This window comes from Rhagoletis zephyria, unplaced genomic scaffold, assembly GCF_001687245.7.
Source record: "Rhagoletis zephyria isolate East Lansing unplaced genomic scaffold, Rhagoletis_zephyria_1.1 Rzeph_scaffold_00533, whole genome shotgun sequence".
In the NCBI taxonomy this organism is placed as follows: Eukaryota; Metazoa; Arthropoda; class Insecta; order Diptera; family Tephritidae; genus Rhagoletis; species Rhagoletis zephyria.
Window position 1 is genome coordinate 95,962 of NW_016157617.1, and position 20,925 is coordinate 116,886.

General features: G+C 39.2%; 1 protein-coding gene across 3 annotated transcripts; it reads right to left on the minus strand.

The window, feature by feature from the left end:
- Window positions 1-3,712: 3,712 nt before the first annotated feature.
- Window positions 3,713-19,614, minus strand: LOC108360185 (homeotic protein spalt-major-like). Of its 3 annotated transcripts, XM_017612373.1 has the most exons (6): window positions 19,530-19,614; window positions 19,182-19,474; window positions 18,999-19,130; window positions 15,586-16,038; window positions 8,376-9,369; window positions 3,713-5,517 (listed from the first exon to the last, which is right to left on the minus strand). In XM_017612373.1, exons 2-5 carry the CDS (start codon window positions 19,455-19,457, stop codon window positions 8,401-8,403), a joined length of 1,830 nt encoding a protein of 609 aa, XP_017467862.1. In that variant the 5' UTR covers window positions 19,458-19,474; window positions 19,530-19,614; the 3' UTR covers window positions 3,713-5,517; window positions 8,376-8,400. The 3 variants fall into 3 exon arrangements, with proteins under 3 accessions (XP_017467862.1, XP_017467861.1, XP_017467863.1); XM_017612372.1 differs by lacking the exon at window positions 3,713-5,517 and having other exon boundaries at window positions 8,099-9,369; XM_017612374.1 differs by lacking the exon at window positions 3,713-5,517 and having other exon boundaries at window positions 8,099-9,369; window positions 19,182-19,471; window positions 19,530-19,595.
- Window positions 19,615-20,925: the final 1,311 nt, after the last annotated feature.

Consider the following 20,925-nt stretch of genomic DNA (forward strand, 5'->3'; position numbering starts at 1 on the left):
TTCGCAGTATTCTTCATACCTTTCCACTGACACCCTTTCAGTCTAAATCAGAAGAGTTTAGGCTCAGTTATTCAAGTTTTTCTTATAGCAATAATATAATAGATTTTATAATTCCAATGGAAAAAAACTTAAAGTAAAAAAAGAAAAAACACTTCATAAAAAATAAATAAAAATTCAAAAGAAATAAATTACATATTTGAACTTAATTCTTTCTCCAATAACTCCAACTTCTTTCTTTTTACTGCAGCATCCAGCACCAAGAGCTCCTCTTCTTTACGTGCTTTCCTGGATTCGATTGGGGACAAATCTTTCTTCCGCTGTGGATTGTATAGCAACATTAACCCCTCTATTCTAACAAAGTCACAAAATTGAGCGCATCACTGTTGTGATTTTTACTGCGCCTGAAAATATGCCACAAAAATTAGTTTATAGGTGCTAAGGAAATGCACACAAATATAAATATTTTTATCGGCATATATGTCGCAGCAGCATAGTTTGAAACGTAGTAGATACCTCAATAGTGATGCGCTTAATTTTGTGACTTTGTTAGAATAGGGGGTAAATCTCTTTCTTGGAAACCGTTGGAATTCATCGCCTTATCATACATGGCCTTCATCTTGTCACTCATAAATTGAGTACACCGTCACATAAGAGGATGCATCTTTCTCAGCTCTTCCTCAAAGATGTTGAACGTCTCTTTCCCAATCCTTTTGCAATCACCACTTACATCAAACTTCAGGTCACTAGGCAAACAGAGTTTACTGCCGAAGATTAGGTTAGGTTAGGTAAGCGGGCTGCCTTCGCATATGGAGGCACAATTGGACTCGACTGAGCTGTCTATTGTGATGCCCTTAGAGGGAGGAGGGAACAGGATGCAGGGAGGCCAAAAAGACAGTGGATGGGTAGGGGAAGGAGGGGGAAGCTATGGGAGAAAGACGACATCTATGGGTTTTGCTGGAGAAACGCTCCGTGCTCACAACGAAGCTCTTCAGTCGACTGATGTCCACTCCCGAGAGCTCATCGAGTGTGAAAAAAGTGCGAGCCAAGGTGCTTAAACCTTAGGTTCGCAAAGGCAGGGCACCAGAGCACCAGATGTTGAGATGATTCCACCTCATCGTCCTCCATGCAGCTGGTGCAGTAAGGGTTATCCACGACATACAGCCTTACGGCATGGTTACCAATCACACAGTGACCAGTAGGCACTCCCACCAATAGTGAGAGATGCAGCTTGCTTAGTCTCAAGAGCTCCTTAGACCGCCTCCGGTCCACCCGTGGCCAGAAGGACTTTGCCACCTTGCACTGCAAGATCGTCGCCCAGCACTCGCTGTGCTGACCAAACGCCCATCTGTCCAGAAGCAGACCAGACGGGGTCAGGGGAACCCACAGACCCTCCCTATACGAAAGTAATTCCACGAGGGTTCCCTGTCTTGCGAGCTCATCAGCCATGCAGTTGCCAGCGATTTCGCTGTGACCTGGAACCCAAATAAGCTTAATAGCAAAACAATCAGACGCGGTCGTTGGGGAAGTCAAACACTCCCTCACCGTTTTCGAACGCACCGTCAAGGAGCCAAGAGCCCTGATGGCTTCTTGGCTGTCAGAATAAATATTTACCTCCTTAACAGATGTTACACTAGAGAGCAACCAATCCGAAGCCTCTTTCATCGCGGCCACCTCAGCCCGGAAAACACTGCAGTGATCCGGTAACCTAAATTTCAGGTTGATGGAGAGTTCTTCGCAGAAGACACTTCCGTCCACCTTCCCATTCAGCTTCAATCCATCTGTAAATAAGTTTACAGGTCCGCGATTCCAGATACTGCCCCCCTCCCAGTCTCCCCTCGCTGGAATGTGGGTGGTAAAAGATCCATTCGGACCCAGACCAACGTCCAGTGGTCTGTCCGAGTCGGTAGGAATCCCAAGCCTTTCAGAATTCTGGAGTGCCCATAGATTGAGGTGAACTTGAAGCCCCCCCACTTAGGCACAACATTTAACATGACCGCAAGAGTAGGTGTGGTTCGAAGTGCCCCACTGAATCCAATTAAGGCGGCTCTTTGCACCTCCTCCAGCTGCTTGACGATGTAGGCCCTGTCAAGTGCGTTCCACCAGACGAGTACCCCATATAAAAAAATTTGCTTGATTATAGTTTCATAAAGCCAATGCACTACCTTCGGTGAGAGGCCCCAGCGCTTGCCAATGGCCCCTCTACAACAATACAATGCTACTGTAGCCTTCTTGACTCTTTCCTCCACGTTAGGATTCCAGGAAAGCTTACTGTTAAGGATCAAGCCCAAGTACTTCACCCTGTCAGAGAGCCTTAGAAGAAGACCACCCATTGAGGGAAGACGGCAATTCGGTATCTAATACCTCCTAGTAAAGACAACAAGCTCCATTTTACTGAGATTTACACCCAGCCCGCAGCTAGAAGCCCAGTTCTCAACCAAGCTCAAGTAACCCTGCATAAGCTCAAACAGTGTTTCCGGAAACTTTCCATTTGTTATCAATACTACATCATCGGCATAGGCAACCAACCGACAGCCACTTCTTTCCAGAGCCACCAGCAAGTCATTGATTACAACGACCCACAGCAACGGCGAGAGAACTCCCCCTTGCGGATTGAAGCGCTGCCCACTCTGCCGCGACAGTTCTATTGTAAAGCAAGCGGTAAATAAACCTAACAAGGTCGGCTCCGACCACTAGCTTATTTAGGGAGTTAACTACAGCCTCAGGCAAAACATTGTTAAAAGCCCGCTCGATATCAAGGAAGGAACCGACCGCAAATTCCTTCTGCGAGAAGGATTGCTCAATATTTTCAACGACCATGTGTAAGGCCGTTTTAACAGATCTGCCCTTGCAGTAAGCATGCTGATTCAAGGAAAGGCGCTCCCTGAGGATCCCGCTCCTTAAATGCAGATCAATCAGCCTTTCCAGCGTCTTCAAAAGAAACAAGGAGAGACTTATCGGCCTGAAGTCCCTGGGTGATACATGAGGGACTTTACCCGCCTTGGGAATGAACACCACTCTGACCACCCTCTAAGACCCCGGTACATGGCCTTTAGCCAATCAGGACTACATCGACTACACCGTGTGGATTAAAAGGTTGGCTTTAGAGTTCTGAAGATTGATCTGAAGAATATTCATCCTCCAAAATCCTCTCCACCACCCCTCCGCAGGCGCCATCCCCATCGGACGCAAGGAGCACTTTTTCCTCCGCCCTGTCGAACAGCGGGCCAACACTGTTGAGCGATCCCGCAGTTGAAGGAGGACCAGCACAGCTGTCACTGTCCGACATGACGGATTCGACCACCATACCTACGGGGGCATCCTCCGCATTAGTATTTTCACCAGCCAGCGCAACCGGAACAGGCTCGTCATCCCCTCTGGAGTCGGTCTGGTAGACCTTCATGACTACCTTCTCGAACCCATAGTAAATGACACCCTGTTTTTCGGCGAGAGGCTTAAGAGACTCCCATTTCAGCAACATCAGCGCTTGCGGAAAGTCACCGTCGGAGTTCTCAAACCGGATTACCTTCCAGCTGTGCGCTGAAAAGTCCGGGTTGCAGTAGCGGAAGATATCTTCCGCCTCCCTCAGCGAGGAAGGTGCCGAGGGAAGCCAGACCCGCGCAGGGGGACGCAAGGGAAGTTCTCCCTTGTCCATAGCCTCGAGTCTGGCTCCCTTCTAAACCTCTCCGACCAAAGCTACTGCCGCCTGTACAGCGAGGCCGAACGCACGCCCGCACACCACCTTCTTAAACATGCCCTGGTGCCAACCAGCACTCTCACACCGCGGCGGTGACCCAGGGTTTTCCCTGACCACTCTCATACAGACCTCGGATAAAGCCGACGACAGTTTCCTCCAGTCCTCCCTGGCGATGGCCCGTCCTCCTTACCCCGATCCAAAACGCGCAGAGTGATAGAACCCGACTGTTTAGCGATCTCGCTAAAGAGCTTAGGCATCCCACCCGATCTAGGCTTCTTGGGGAGGGGGGTTTCCCCCTCCTGCGACCTCTGCCGCTTGACAGGGTCAGTACGGGATGCGCTCGCAACCCCAGAAACACCCTCACCACTCCACTCGAGCGACCGCGCGTGTTGCTCAGATAGCTGCGAAGCACCCTGCTCGCTGTATCGGTCCAAGATCTTGGTGGCCATGCCGGCCCAGCGTGCCGATTAGGCCTAACGGAGGGATTTGCCACGATTTTAGCCGCAAGTCCTTGGCTGGTGCCGGCCGTACTGTCCAGTGACCTCACGTCCAGAACCGCAGACGACTTCATCTGCGGCCCTACCTACGTCCTGGATGCAGGCAAATTCGCCCGCGCCCTTAACCCCGAGTCTAGGTGCGGTATGTTCCCACTGGCACCTCCCAAGACGGGCGCAGACAAAGAGGTCGGCTCCGACCCCTGACGGCACCTTGCACCATCAGCTGCCTTCCAATGGGCACGGTGTCGCTTAACATCCTGGATTAGGGGGTGTGAGTTGTATGACATAGGAAATCACTTAAATATTTTCGATTCATGCAAAAATAAGAACACGGGGTAAATTTATGTAAGTAAGTAATTAAGTAAGTATATTTTTTTAACAACTTAAGTAAACTTCTGCATCCGCCATGCTCTACATCTTTATATCAAAAAATAATTAAATTACTGTATTGAATCTTTTATTGATAAAAACGAAGGGTTGTATCAGATTTTCGACGTAGTTTTAAGTTAGTTTTTTTAACCGTTTCAGTGAAATGGTTAACTGCTATCATTTTTATATAGCGAAACCACGCTCAATCATGTGGGTATTTGGGATAACCAAACTAACAGCCGTAACTACGTGGTTAAGCTCGGATGGAGACATTGTCCAACTCAACGGCCATAACTACGTGCTTAAGCTCTGGTGGAGACATAGAGTAAGAAGTCTACTCCTATGATGACTCTATCCATAATCTCCGCGGCTATGCACTTGTGTAACACCGCCACATTCCCTATTGCGACTTTGCATGGTACTTCTTCCACATCTTGGGTAGTCTCACCAGTTTCTGCCCTCAACCTTGCTCCAGGCCTTACCTCTTTAGTGACCAAATCAGATCGAATAATGCAATGTGATGCGTCCGTATCCACAGTTAGTACTCGCTCATATCCGTCCACATATCCACTAACAGTGACTTGCTATCTTTTCTGCAAATTTTCGATGGAGATTATGAGGCATTCAATTGCGGGAGTCAGCGCGCGCCCTCTCGTGCTGGCTCGTTTTAGTTTAACGACTGAATCGGGTTGGATTCGTCTTCTTCAGCCCTACGTTTGCGTCGTGTTGAACTGTTGTACCTGTTGGAACCCGTCTTACCATCACGTGCAAAATGGCCTGGTTTTGCGCAATTAAAGCTTTTCCAACATCCGTTTTCTCGGTTCCACCAGGATTATTCTTACCTGCGATTGACGTTTTCAGATTCTTGTTCATCACGTCCGGTGTCTCCACTTCCACTCAATGGTCTTTGTATGATGATCTAAATAGCAAATGTTGGCTTGGAACTCGCTTGGCATTCTGTAATTGTGAGAAAAGTGGTGTACACCAAGTGCAAAACTCACCGAATAAAATTCAGTGAGTTTTTTTTTGGAAGAGTGCACACAATTTTACAGCCTAAAATATTTTTGTGGAGGTTGCAACATGTTTGAAAATTTTAATTTTATCGAATTGATATGATAATTTAATATTGCAATATGGGCATCAAACTGAAAGGTTTTGGAAAGTTAACTTCTGAAAATATTTTTAGGGAGTATTACTATCTGTTTGAAAAATTGTATTTAACTAAATTGATAAAATAAATGAAATATTACAATACGGGTATCAAACAAAACAAAAATACTTTTAAGGAGCAGTGAAGGGCGCCAGTGTGAAATACAATAAAACAATAGTAAATAAAATGAAGTAAAATTAAAATATAAAAACCAAATTAAATAAAATAAATAATAAAAACAAAAAATCTTTTGGCAATTGCTCCTACCGAGGATCGAACCTGGACCCTACGGACTCGCAGTACGCAGCTCGCATGCTATATTTGTTTACTTGTACAATAGACAACAGCTGGCCCATTTTACCAGTGTTGTCATCGAAAGTGCCCTTGAACCGAATTAATTTTGGGAATTAACTCTATTTCTTCGCTACTTCCGTCTGAGGTCAAAAAGACATTTCAAGTAAAACAAGTAATTTTTAGCAAAAAAAAAACGACTTCAATTCTCATATAAAAAAAAATATATATATATATATATATTTCATAATTCAATGATCGGATTTAAACCAGATTAATATGGGACCACCTCTGAGACCTTATGCAGCGTTTTTGCTGCATTAAAAATGCAACATTTAGCACTTTCGAACATATGTTTTCGAAGAGTGTTCATGCTATAGCATTTAGCAAATGTACATTTACGCGAGTTCGAAATCGTATGCTTTTGACAAACAGCCGTGTTCCAGTCTCTTATTTAGATGCGTATATATTACGATCAATTCTCACGCAGAAGATAATGTGCGTAAACCCTACTGAAAAGGAAAAAATAAATTTTAAACCAAAAATTCAATACAAAAACTTGTATTGTTTTAACCATAACCGAAAATTTGTTTGTGTATATATTCATTTGTCGGTGCTGTCAATTAAAATTTTCTCACTTAATTAGGAAACAAAACGAACCGAGTTGATCACAAATTGATCCAGATTTCTATCAGCATCAAATCGATGTTGAATTTGCTTAACTTTTCTTTATCCAAATATGTAATGCAAAATAAAAGAAATCTCGATCGGCGATCACTGAAACGCAGCTAGCAACTGTATACTCGAAAAAGCAATGTTGCCACTTTTTCTCTTTAAACCATGTTCGAATCGTGGAAATTTTGGAAGATCACAGGGTTGCTTTTAGCATTTAGATTCTAAATGCAAAAATGGAGTTGCATTTAGGTGACGAATTTTGTATGGATAAATGTACATTTAGAGTAGCATTTAGAGCTAAATGCGCTAAATGTGCTTTTACGCGTAAGCAAAAACAGCCTATTACCTTTCCGATGCAAAAAATCTATTATCGATTATCGGTTGACGTGGTCCAAAGTTATGCGTAAGGCCCTGTCTCCACAGGAAAACACTGATGTCGTGAAAACTATGTCACAAAATATATTTCCAATGGAGACCGCCTATTTCTCATGTGCTGCAATATATGTCAGCGCTTATTGCTTGACATCTATTGCAGGCAATTCGATAGTTTGACAGCCATATTTTCATTTGAAAGAAAGCGTGCTGGTGGTAACATCGATGAAATTTTTATATTAAATTAAAATAAAAGTCTGTTCCTTATTGGATTATTTATTATTACGTTTTAGGAAATTATTCAGCAAGTTTTTTAAAGATTTAAATGTTTTTAAACACCGAAATTGAGAGAATGTTGTCTGATGGCGTCATGCGGCAAATGCTTATTTCAAGACATCAAAGTGCCCACACACAAAAACTTGCAATCACATTGCTCGTCAAAATGACAGTTGGTAGGCCATCGATGTTTGCCTGTGGAGTTCTGCGGTAACATACATAAAAAAAAATATTCCGACGAACTGATAACCTCCTCCTTTTTTGGAAGTCGGTTAAAAAATCACGCTCAAACAATTGCCATCCAAAACAAACACACCTCCAATAGCTGTTTGGTCATCACGAGCCTACACTGCTTGCAGCTACAAAAGCCGATTGGTGGACACATGTAGTCATCACCTCGAGGAATAACCTGCTAATATATTTGCTGATTGGTGAAGATAAGCATTCATCGACTAGAGGAATAACGTAGCTTATATGAGCTGACTGCTCCACCAACCAAACCAAATCGGGAAAAAGAAATACGAGGGTTACTGCCGTTTGTTCATTAACTTATAAAAAACTCAATCTTTCTTTGGATTCAGCGTTTAACTGGGGGGATATATTGCACACGATCTTCAAAAGTGACACAACTCAAAATAACACATTCATCAGAAAATGCGTAAAACTACTTCGTAACACATGCAAATCATATGGGCAAGGGAGACTTTACCTTAGGTTTTTTCAACAAATTATATCTGAAATTTGCTCCAGCTTTTGCTTGAAGGTAAATAAAAGCTCTGCGTATAATTTTAGTGCATAATTTCAAAAATTCCAAATTTTGAGTTGTGTTACTTTTGAAGATCGTGTGCGAAATGCATGTCGACATCAGAGCACAAAGTTTTAAACTCTAAATGTTAACGTTACTTCTTTAATTTTGCTGATCAGCAATTAATTTTAGACAGGATAAAATCTGCGGCAACATGCCGCATGCAATTTTTTGTGTTTTCTGACAAATAAAAAAATTTTATTTTAATAAACTTTTGAAAGAAATACTCGTAGCGTATGTACTTACATATGTACGCTTACATGCATGCATTTCACTGTATCAATGGCTTTGAAGATAACTTTGTACCATGAGACTTCATATGCGAATTAAGGCCAGCCCCTTGTGCGAAACGCTTTCCACAAATTCTACATGAATATCTTTTTTCGGCATCATGAATAAATTTGTGCTGTCGCAAAAGTTTTGAACTAGTAAAAGATTTGTTACACACATTACAATGATGGTTTCGCAATTCCAGGTGGGCATTAACGTGGTCTTTTAATTTTGGTTTTTCATAAAATGCCTTCGAACAAATTTCACACTTATGCTGCGGTCGTTTTTCGTGGCGGTCCCTATGTCTTTTAAATTCAGCAAATGATCCAGTTGCTTTCCCACAAATATCACATACATACGGTTTTTCACCCGTATGCAATCGTGCATGAGTTTTTAATTCTGTAGCCGTTGCAAGGGGCTTGTTACACACCTCACAATTAAACGTGTAGTCTTGAGCATGTCTTCTTAAATGAACTGTTAGGTTAGTGACCAGCTTGAAACCATGCCCACAAATGTGGCATTTGAATGGCAGTGAGCCATCATGAGTCGATAAATGAACTTTGTACTGGCATGGACCAAATATAAGTTGTTCACATTGTGAACATTCAAACGGAGTTACATCGACTTCCAGAAAAGCGATGTGATCATAATAAGGGCAACTTGGTTTATAATCTATTTTTTTTCGTTTACATGCTATCTTTTGTCTCTTCTCATTCGAGCATACTTTTCTCAGTCTTGAAATTTCTTTTTCTAACTCGTTTTTCGTTAGATTCAATCCATATGCTTCATTAAACTCCTCAAGTACATTATTCAAAGCTTCACGTCGCCTGTTAGCGAATCTATATGCTATGTTCTTTTCATCCCAAAGACTTGGATATCGCTGGTATATATGAGCCAATCTGATAAATTGTTCCTCATTTAAATTGCTATCCTGTACCGTGAACTTTTCGGACGTTGGTTTCAAAGTAACCTGTAAAAATATTACAAAAGAAAATAAACAAGTATGTAATTTAAAAAAATCTTTTTAAGACAAACATTAATTGGTGGTTACTAAAAAGAAGAAAAATCGACCCCCACACCACCTAACCGCAGTTACTTCTTTCCATTTAAACAATGTACATACGTTCTAAATTTGAAACAAATCCGACTATAAATACGTATTCTCCAAATATCCCGACTACCTAGCGGGCAAGATTGTTGTTTAGTTATTCCATTATTAATGCGAAACCTTGAGGATTCATTCATCTTTTCTATTGCATTGCCATCTGATTCTGAGCCAATTTTGAAGTTTCAAGTCTGTAGCTCATCGAGAAATTGGTTAAAAATTGATTGCAAGATTTCCTTACACACAAGCGAAACTTAATAAAAGCTTGTAAAACAAATAACCATAACTTTTTTCGAGATGTAGTGAAACGGAAATTAAAGGAATCGGCCCGAAAATTACTTTTCGAGACACAACGACTACGTTTATAACATTTTTGGTCAATCTGCCCATCCACATCGATTTTTCGACTTGTAGGTCCATTTTAACTTTCCCTGTCACATATGTATGTGCATATATTTATGTCTGTGCACTACATACATAGTAGAATTGGGGAGCTTTTGAACTAAAGAGCAGCATATCTTGCCGATATGACGTAGGGTTGCCTATTTACAGGGAACTTAAATTTTAAGAAAACGTCTACTACCTTTCTTTAAAGTGCTGTATCTTGGAAACCTTTTAACGAAACTTAATGCAAAAAAAGTATTTCTTCCGTCTTATTATGGGCTTTAATTAAAGGCCTGCAAATGTTGAACTATAAAACATAGCGACATGTGTCACATCTTGCAAGCGCCAGTTCATATTATGTCGCTCATACATGTTTCACTATAACATATGAAGACACTGTCGAATAATTGAATTCAAATCATGCATCAAATCTATGCATGTCAACACAAGCAACACATGCGACACATGCGACATAGTCAGCATTATTAATTATATTTTATATACGGGAAGAGATTTTGTAAAGTTTTTAAGCACCTATTATAGTAAAATGCATCAAAGAATTGTCTAATTTAAAACCTGTATATATTTTCATCCAAGGCAGGATTAAAAATATGCTACAGAAGCACAACAGCGAATAACAGCTTAGCTAAGTAGCAACGACATGCTATGTTTGAGATGGAATGACATGGCATAACACCTTGTTTGAGTTGACATGACATAGCAATGCATGCAATTTCTGAAAGACATTTTTACAGAAAATCTTGAATTTTGCAGTTCTTTAGCTTTAATTATAAATTTTTTACATTAATGTGCAACGAATAAAAAAAGTAAAAAAAAAAAGTAAACATTTTTCTTTCAGATTTTTTTTTTTTATTATAGAATTTTAAATGTTTTTTACATAAAAACATTGTCTATTGCGACAGGATTTGAGGAAATTTTAAGAGACTAGCAGCTAGAGCAAGTCCTCAACTGCTTAAGAATAATTTAGAGAAGAAGAAGGTGCTGTATGTTTCCAATGGCATGTCTGCAAAAAATAGCTGCAACTAACTTTACAGTGGACTTTATTTCGACTATGACTACGTACCAATTACTTTAATCCTATATTAACCTTCAAGCGTATTTTGTGTCAATTTGACACAATTTTCAGATTCAAGTATATATATATTTAATACATGCATTCGAATTAACCTGGGATTTTGGCTCAACGTAAAAATCATATGCGAGTTTTTAATATTACTGTTCCCTTTCACGGGTAGATGTTCCTGTTAGTCTGTACAAAAAATTTCCCTAAAGAGTCGATCATGTATCAAATTGACACAATGGCAAAAAGAGCTTTATTAACCGGGAAAAAATTTGTTTTTACACATAAAAAAAACAGAATCAACGTGGTTCGAATTTTCTTTTAAAGTTTCTTATAAAATGGAATTGTCTGGGTTTGGTCAATTCGTAGGTAATGGGAGGATCCATACAGTTCTGGGGATGATGTGGATTATGAGCCATGTGAAAACATAGAAAGCGGTTGTAACGATTACAACAGTGACGATTCGGATGCCGTATATTTCGAAGAAAATGCCAGAGTAGCGAAAGTTACAGAGCCAAATGTAATGCTTTTATGGAATCCGGAATGGAATATTTCCAAAAAGGATATAGGCAGGAGGTTATTTTTGATTGAAGTTAGCGAATCCTTATGTCTTCTAAGCATTGAGCAACACAAACATATGCCGCGTTGCAGTAATGCAATTGCTGTTATCCAAGGGGTTAGAAACTTAGATTCTGAAACTCCATCAACAACGCAGTCTTAACACCATTCAATGTCGTGAGCACCTAAGGCTAGCAAACGAGCTTATGAGCTACATATCGTCGTTTAAAGTACAAAACCGCGTATCGTCATTCTGCAAAACCGCGTAACTGACATTGACTGCCAAAAATAGGATTTGCTCACACAAGCTCTTGGCTCAATACATACATTCCTCCTGAAATATGCTAGTAGCCAGAAATGCGATTGATTTATAAAAAAAGATAACCATTTTGAAATATGAATGTTTTTACTCTCTATAAAATAATTTATGCAAGCTCACATACGCGGTTTTGCATTTTGTTGATACGCGGTTTTGTACTTTAAACGGCGATATGCATGTATATGTGTCCTTAAAAATCAAACGCTAATATTTATAGCGCACGATGTGATAAGTGTGTAATAGATATTTTCCCCGCTCATCGATATACATATTCTGCGAAAAATGTACAGAATCTCAACCCTTTTTGAATGTGCTTAAAATCTAACAATTATATAAAACGAAAACATTTTTTTTGGTACTTCATGATGATGAGATGTTGATAGTTCTGCGTTTTGTAAATGAACACCTTATAACAAAACACGTCTCAATTAAAAATTCATTTATTTCAAAAATCAAGTTGAAAGCTTGAGTTGAAAACGCATTGTGTCAAATGTATATATTGACTCATTCGTGATAAAAAATGAACTACGCTTGAGGGCTAAGCTAGTTTAAAAGGTTAAATAACATCAAGTTAGGGAACTTCATATCCTTCTTAAAAGAATCTTTAAATCAATAAATAATTTTTTTCTTTTAGTTCTTATTGTAATAAAAGCGTGTTGTTGATTTTTTCATACTATAATTTTATTATTCATTAGGTTTATTTTTTTACACACCTCTCCTTTTTCTTGTTTCAATAAAAGGACTAACCTTGAAGCTGTCATTGGAGATCGAATATTCTTTTGCAATGAGTGTTGTTGATGGTTAGGGTATAAAGGCATGAAATTTCTGCGTTTCCGGAATATATTGTGTCTTTGCGAAACTATCTTGAAACTTTTGCTTAACTCCATTGTAGTCACTCTTGGACGCATACAGCACCTTGGTTTTCTCTGAATTATTCTTAGCCCATTAGTCGGGAGCTGAAGAGTTGCTCTAGATCTCTAGATGCTCTAGTCTCTTAAAATTTCCTGCAATCGGAAGCAGATTTCCCATGTGAACTTGCAACAAAGTTCAGTTCTACCATTTCCTTGAATGGATTTTGGTGATTTCAGATCTTTAGTAAAGTTAATTTGATTTATTCACATTGTCTTTGTTTTTTACACACCTTCTCTCTTTCAAAAATATACAATTTCATAAAATTTCAATATCTATTTGTCATATTGCTCGAGCGTTGGACCACCCACAGTATACAGTAATCCAGATAGGCAAAACAAAAAATGTAAATATGCTTATTTGACAATTTATTTGAATGTATTGGTTGATATTTTTTCACAGCTGTCGTTTTCTTTAACCCAAATGAAATCCAATTTCAATATTTTCTTATAGTGGCAAATATTTCCAAGTCACTTTAAATAAAACAACGAGAAAAACAAAATTCCTAGCAAATCAGGCTTGCAGCGTAAGCGATTATAACCGGATGCAGTTCCTACATAAGTCATATCTGGTTCCAAACACAACTTTGAGTCAATAATGGTGGGCTGATTTTGGAAAATGGACCCATAAATTAGGGAGTAAAACAAGTATTACTTAGCTTAAAGGTAGAACTCTCTAATTTAAAAATATACCACTGTTATAGTGGAGATCTCCAAAGTTTTTATGAAACATGTACCCAAAGTTATATATCGACGCTCGAACTAATGCAGGAAAGGTTTATGCAGATAAGCAAGGCCGTTTTTCAACGGTATAAAATGTATATACACATATTATTACATACATATTTATCAAAATATTCAGAATGACGAAATGAAATGAATTGGTATCTGTTTGTAAACACGCTAACTCGAACAAAATTTAGATATTTTAACGAAAGTCGGTGCCGAAGTTGCCTTTGGTATAATTTAGGATAGTATTAAATTTTGGTGAAATCTGTCTATAACCACGACCACCTCCCATCAACAATATTTTTGTTTTATTATTTTTTGTTTACGAATTTCGCTGTCAAAATTTACATTTCAAATATATCAACAAACATTTGGGGGTACTTTTTCACCAGTCATTGCCTATGGGTTAATGACAAAATAATCCTATACATGCACAATATTTCATGTATTAATTTTCAAATAAGCATATTGTCAATGGCTGGTTTACTGTATACTGTGGGACGACCTAGAGCTATACGCCTTAAAGTTGACATAATAGACAATGTTTTTATGTAAAAAAAAATTAAATGCTATAGCCAAAAAAAAAATCATAAACGAACAATGTTTACTTACTTGTTTTCTTTTTTATACGTTGCACCAAGGCGAATTTATATAAGGTGATAGCAGGAGTACAAAAACAAAAACTTACATGTATTTTGTTTTTGCTTTGGCGGCATAAACTGTCAAAATCTGTAAGAGTGTGTGTGGAAATTCAAACAAAATTTTTCAATTTGACATAAGAAGCCGTGAGGCGAAACACATACACAAAATCAGCTGATCTAGTAACACCACCTTATATAAATTCGCCTTGCGTTGCACATTAATGTAGGAAATTTATAATTAAACCTCATAATAAGACAGAAGAAATAAATTTGTTTTCATAAGTTTCGCTAAAAGGTTTCCAGGATACAGCACTTAAAAAAATATGTACTTATGATGATTTCTTAAAATTTAAGTCCCGTATAAATACGCAACCCTACGTCATATCGGCGAAATATGCTGCACGCATATTCATACCTCCTAGACCTTCAATCTCTTCAATTTTCATCCAAATCCTTAGAGGTCGCGCACAGAGCTGGCCGCGGTGACATGATGGCTGCATTTCTTTATTCATTCTGAATGTTTGGAATAAACTTTTTTGTTTATTTATTCTTTAGAACGTTCCTGATGATATGTTGACGTATATTTCAAACGCATTCTGTTTATTCCGGCTGTGAAATGGGATAATCCGGAATGTATAAAGAAACGTAGCAGATATGTCTCATATGGGAACTCGTTTTTCGTTGCAAAGGCAAATAGAAACAACTGAGCGGAATTCACATCATTTAGTGCAATTTGTCTTAAAAGGTAAATATTTGAGTTGAGCTTTTGGGATTTGTTGTTTAACAAACGACTTTCCCTTTCAGATACCAAAGCATAACGCAATTTACTCGCATTTCGAAGGCAAAATTACAAAAAAAGGAAAACTAAATGCGGGCACTGCTGAATTTCCATAAACATCCTTTCCTGATTTTGTCGTTATTGCAATCATTTAAATGTATGTATGTGTTATAAAAGATACATTTTTTCAGCTCTTACTATCGAACTTGTTCAATTAGGTGAACTATAGTTAAATAAGGTGAACGAACTAAGAATCAGGAGAGCTACATAGTTTATTGAGCTGTACGACCTAGAAGTGAACTAATCTTTAAAATTAACATACATAGGTGTATATCTGTGGCCATGAGACTGAACTCTAGTTTTCGACTTTATGATATGCGTTATTGACACAGATGTATATGGGAAAATCTTTTGAGACGGGGACTTTTCAATTAAAAAAAATCATTCTTTTCAACATAGTAGCACAATTTTTTTTTCATAAATGATCACTTGTCAACCCAATTGTAGTACATTATAACCCGCGTAATTAATATTTTTTAATTGCTACTCAAGAGCAAGTGAAAAGAAAAAAATAATTAATTTTTAAGCTTAGCATACATCTATCACGAAAAACTAAATTTTCGCATATTTACACGTTTAGATGAATACCCTTAATATTTTCATAGAGCATTTTAAAAACTTACATGTGTTTCATCCAAGTCAGAAACTCGTGTAATGCTAGACAAAAAATTCATTGCATCAAAATAGTATAGGGTTGATATTCCAGACGAAGATCTTTGTTTTAATGCCCGCCTAAAATTTGTGCGGAGCGCCTGTATTTTTTCTTTAACATTAGTCACCGTCGCATTTGGGTATTTCTCTTTATATTTTTTTAGTAAAATATCATACTGCTCCCTTTTTAAAATACGGTCATGGTACGCCTTAGAACTTGTGTCCCACAATGCCGGTAAAGAACGATACTCTTCAATAAATTCGATATTAAACCTTTTATTAGCCTCTTTTTCTTCGACTTTGTTTTTGCTGAGTTCCGGGAAATCGTATTGTGCGTTCTCCTGCTCAAGGGTCAGGTCTGACTCGCTGTCGGTAACGTTTATCTCTTCTGATAACGTAGCTGCTCCATTATCTTCGAAAGATTGCTGTAAATATTTGTGTGGTAAGCAAATGCAAATAAGTTAACTTTTTCTCATACTTTGTTGAAAATAAAAGCAGCCTTTACTGATTTTGCGTAGGAAGTATGTCATTGTACATTTTAGTAAAATTTTGTTAATTAATTTTAAATCTCTAACTCTTTGGAATTAAATATGCTGAATATGCGTTCGAAAAGAACGAGGAAAGCATCAGTTACAAACGTGTATGTTTCAATAATAGCGCGCATTGTGAAGAGCAAAGCAAACATATATGTATACACGTTTTAGTCACCCAGCGGCGCACTGCTAAATGGGGTCACATACTGGTTTACTTGAATTCGGAATGTATGCTATGACCGAACACTCTTCAGTTTGGTTGCAAGTGGCTGTAATGATACCGCAGATGGCAACTAGCAACTGGAAGCTAACAACTGAGTTGCTATATTGGCCCCTGCCTTCTGTGGATGCCGTGGAAACTTTGATTGAGATTTTTTATTTATTTTTTTCCAACTGTTTCATCAGCTTATTTGCACTCAAGTCATAGTTGCTACTACTTAAAAATTTTGTTATCTTCAGCTGTATAGCACTTAACTATAGCTGCTAATCATAAAATATAGTGGCGTTGCTCATCGGCAACCCAACTATAGTTGCATTACAATCGTAATCGACCCATAAGTATTCGCTTCTAAATTGGTCAGCGGTGTTGTAATCAATTATTTGTATGGTGGACGTTATACAGATTCTGGTTGGACCCGATTTAGCAGTCCGCCGTTCCAGTATATGATTAAATTTGCCCACGATGAAGTCCTCAACTGACTCTATGATTGTGGCTAGAGCGATAGCCACTCCTCCGACCAACCAAAATATGGAATTTAGTTTTGCGTTTACCCCTGAGTTGGAGAAGAATCCTAGTGGAAGCAGTCATGCATTATAAAAGAACTGTGCGAGGCGTGGCAAAATTTTTGTGGCCACAGGCCATTATAGTTTATTTCACTACGAATGTACCATTCATAGCGTAAAATTGTAAGCACTGAAAGACTATTGACAACCAAGCGTTAAAAAAACAATTGTGATGCCAGCAAAGCTGCCATTATTCTCTATCACCTCAATTCTGCAACCCTTTCGTATTCGAATTTTGTTAGCAGCACGTAGTCCCCGAATTGGTTGGTTGTTTATTCATCTTCGTCTTCCCCATCTGACTCCTCCAACCTTAGGCCCAGGAAGCGAGCAGTCTCAATAGGTTGAGTCCACAGCGCTTCGGGTGTCAGATGGGTGGGATATGTAGGGCATGCGAACAGATGTTCCGCATGCTCAGCGATCTCAGGGTCTAATCTGGTTCTGTACGAGTTTAAGCGGCTGCACCAGCCAGATCTGAGTTGCGCCAGTGTGGTTCTTGTTTCGCGCGGTAGTTGGAATTCGCTCAAATCGATGGGAGGCGGCCGGCCACCGAGGACTATGTATGCCTCGCGGCTCAGTGGCAAGTGAAGTTGTTGGTCGATGTCTGCTTCTAGGTGGCTGAGGTGTCTCCTTACGTGTCTTGGTGGTGCAGTTCTCTGTGTCAGGCTGTAGTTAGGGTGAGTTGTTCTGTGACAGCCTAGCAGGAACTGTTTTGACAGCAACGTATTATGATCCCTTACCCGGAGCATTGTAGTCTCGTCGTGTAAGTGTTGTTCGGAGGACATAAGGAGACACCCTGTCGCGGTTCGTAGAGCGGCGTTTTGGCAAATCTGAAGGTTTTTCCACTGCGTGTCACTCGTGCCTGCTGTCCACACTGGGGCGTCATAGTTTGCAACGGACCGGCCGATCGCTTTGTATGTCACGAGCAGAGTTTCCTTATCTTTTCCCCAAGTGCTGCCGGCGAGCGACTTGAAGACTTTATTTCTGCTTCGCAGTTTGTTGCAAACTGTGGTGGTGTGTGCTGCGAAGGACATGAGACTGTCGAACGTGACGCCTAGTATCTTTGGGTGGTTGACTGTCGGAATCTTGACTCCGCCAACGAACACGTTCAGTTCGAGCCTCACCTCTTTTGTCCACGTGGTGAAGAGTGGTCAGGCGTATGACTTTGGTTGCATATGCAAATTAAATGGCGAAGTTCAGCTGTCCAACAACAGGAGAGACAAAAGAAGATAGGATATAACCCAGTAAGCATTAAAAATATACAATGGTGTTCTCTGCAAAAGGTGTTCAGCTCCGTTTCTTCGCAAAACAGAAAGGAGAATTCTACTGCCTGAGGGTTATAATCCCTAAGTGCGGCTGAAGGCCGCCTATGCAGAAAGGTGTTCTGCCCCCCTTCTTTGCCAACACAGAAAGGAGAATTCTACTGCCTGTTCTATTCTACGCAAAAATACATTTGTTAAAAAGAACATTTTTTTTTCTAAAAACTTGTTTTTTCTATTTTTAATTAACTTTTTTATTCTTTATTCAAAATCGCCCGATATCTAATTTGGCATAATTTCTTTTATTAAAAAATCCCACGGTTTCTGTTAGTTCGATCATATTCCACTTCAAACTGCTCAGTTTGCCTAAGAAAATTCCGTTTTTCTCCCTTTTTCAAACGGTTCCCTAGGGGCCTGTGGGAGGAGCCCAAGGGGGCGGAGTACGCCTTTTTAGAAAACGGGGACTGCCTTCATTCTAGTGGGGCGGTATGGGGGGCCGCCCCGCTCCCCCGCCCCCTCGCCCTCTGCCACCTCGCATCCCAAAAAACATGTGAGCGCTACTAAACATTGATATTTTAAGTTAGTTAGTTAGTTATAGTTGCTATTTGTACAAAATTTCCGACAAATACATATAAATGACAGCTATGTCGGATTCAGGAATACCAACATTACGAATTTCGAAGATGGCCTACGAATTTCGAAATAACGATACGACAACACGGATTTCAGCATACTAATTTTACGATTCGTAGCAAAATCGAATCTACGACGGATTACAGCCACTTTTAAATTCCGAGTATTGTTTATACTTACCATGCTTTCTTCGTCCGATATTGTACCTGATACTGCTGCTTCAGTATCTAGTGGAAGAATACTCATTTCACTTGTGTCCAACTCTATTTCAACTTTTTCAAAGTCATTGTAAAACTGTTCACTATCATCTTCCTATAAAGAATTCTGCTTTATCTACGTTCTTTAAAAGTTGGGACAACTTACCTCATAATACTCTTCCGATTTCATGTCGATTTCTGCGGAATCCTGTTTTCTTTCTGAAACAAGAAAGTCTGTCTCTTTGTTTCTCAGATTTATTTCCACAAATCTGTTCAAGTGGTCTTCGCAAATGTGTTGTATAAAATCGCCCAATTGCAAAAATGAATGGTGACAGAATTCACAGTTCAAGAAAAATTCTTTTCTCTCTATTGACAACAGTGTGGTTATTTCTCCGCATTTTCTTAAGTCTCCGTAATCAACTCTCTCCTTTTTTACCGCCATGTTTATTTGAGTAACTTCTATTAAAATTGTATAATAAAAGATGGATCTTAATTGCAGATTATATTATGTTACCAAAAGAAAAACAACTATAAACAAATCCTTTGGCAAATGCCCTAGATAGTAGTGTTTAGAGATGCGTGATGTTGACCGATTCATCGGAAACATCGATGCAAACAGCGTTGCCACACATGAGCTTTTCCTACCAAAACTGGTAGTTGTATTTCCATATGGTAGTTTGGAAGCCTAGATTAGATTTTGGTAGGTTCCGCGGCAATATAAGTTATTTGCGAAAAATAGAAAATATGTATCTGCCAACATTTTAGCAACCTTGGTTACACGAATATATAGTGGGCTTGTAGACAAACGCACTGAATTGTTCCATTTACCAAAAGAAGGAAAGTCTACTTGATTAGACCCTACTTGGCAGGGACAGAAATTGAGTTCTCAGAAGAGGTAAAGTATCTAGGGTAGCTCTGGATAAAAGGCTCAATGGGAAATCACATCTCTCGAATGATACCAACAAAATTACAAGTGTGTTTTATGCCTGTCACGAATTTGTACGAATTATCACGATTTTTGCCCAAATCGCGTTCGTGCAGACCAAAAAATTATCCAACACTCAAAAATTGTGAGAGCAAAGTGACAGTTCTCTTGGAGAGAAGTTGCAAATTCTTGCTGGAAAAAATTTTGCCAGCAAGAATTTGCAAACACGAAAAACATGTGGTTGTGGCGCATGGTTGCATTTTTGTCTACAATAATTTGAATAAATTAGTTCGTTAAATTTAAAAATTTATAAACACGAGCGATTTTTTTATAGATTTTTTTATGAAAAAAGGAAGTAAATAATTAATTTAGTTAATTCCACTGATTTGAACTTAATTCGGCTGAAAAAAATGGTATTCGCAATCGGAATGCAATTGCAACCAGAGTCGATTTAAGAAACCCGACAGCTAGTACGATGAAGAAATTGAAATGTATGTTAAAGAAAGTCAGAACAACAAGAAATATACATGTATATCCTGTTTTTGGCCATCCGAAAGAATTTTAAAAATTCTATAAAAATTTTTTATGTTTGAAATGCAACCGTGGACGCCAGCTGGCAGCGAAACTTGCAAATTCCTGCAAATTTGCGTTCGTGCAGAAATTTGCAAGTTTCTCAACATGAGAGAGAATTTGAGAGAATTTTTTCTTACTCTCTGATATTTTGAGTGTTGGATAATTCTTGCTGGATTTTCGACGAACAAACCTCATATCTAATGTATTGGTATTTCAATACGGTAGTAAAACCCGTTGTTACATATGCAGCAAGTAAACGCGGGTGCCACCTTGAGCAGCTGCACCGACTGGTGCGCGTAGCCATCACAGGAGCTATGCGTACCTGTCCAACAGATGCCCTTGATGTCATTACAGGCATTTCTTCCTTGCCTATTCTGATTGAAAAAGAGGCCTGCTGGAGCGCCCCACGCCT

What these genes read in the sequence shown, in the direction of transcription:
- LOC108360185 (XM_017612373.1), bottom strand. Translation starts at nt 19,457, where the DNA reads ATGGCGGTAAAAAAGGAGAGAGTTGATTACGGAGACTTAAGAAAATGC. An exon ending in AATCGGAAGAGTATTATGAG is followed by an intron (nt 19,131 to 19,181) that starts GTAAGTTGTCCC and finishes AATTCTTTATAG; the next exon opens with GAAGATGATAGTGAACAGTT. An exon ending in CTGACTTGGATGAAACACAT is followed by an intron (nt 9,370 to 15,585) that starts GTAAGTTTTTAA and finishes ATATTTTTACAG; the next exon opens with GTTACTTTGAAACCAACGTC.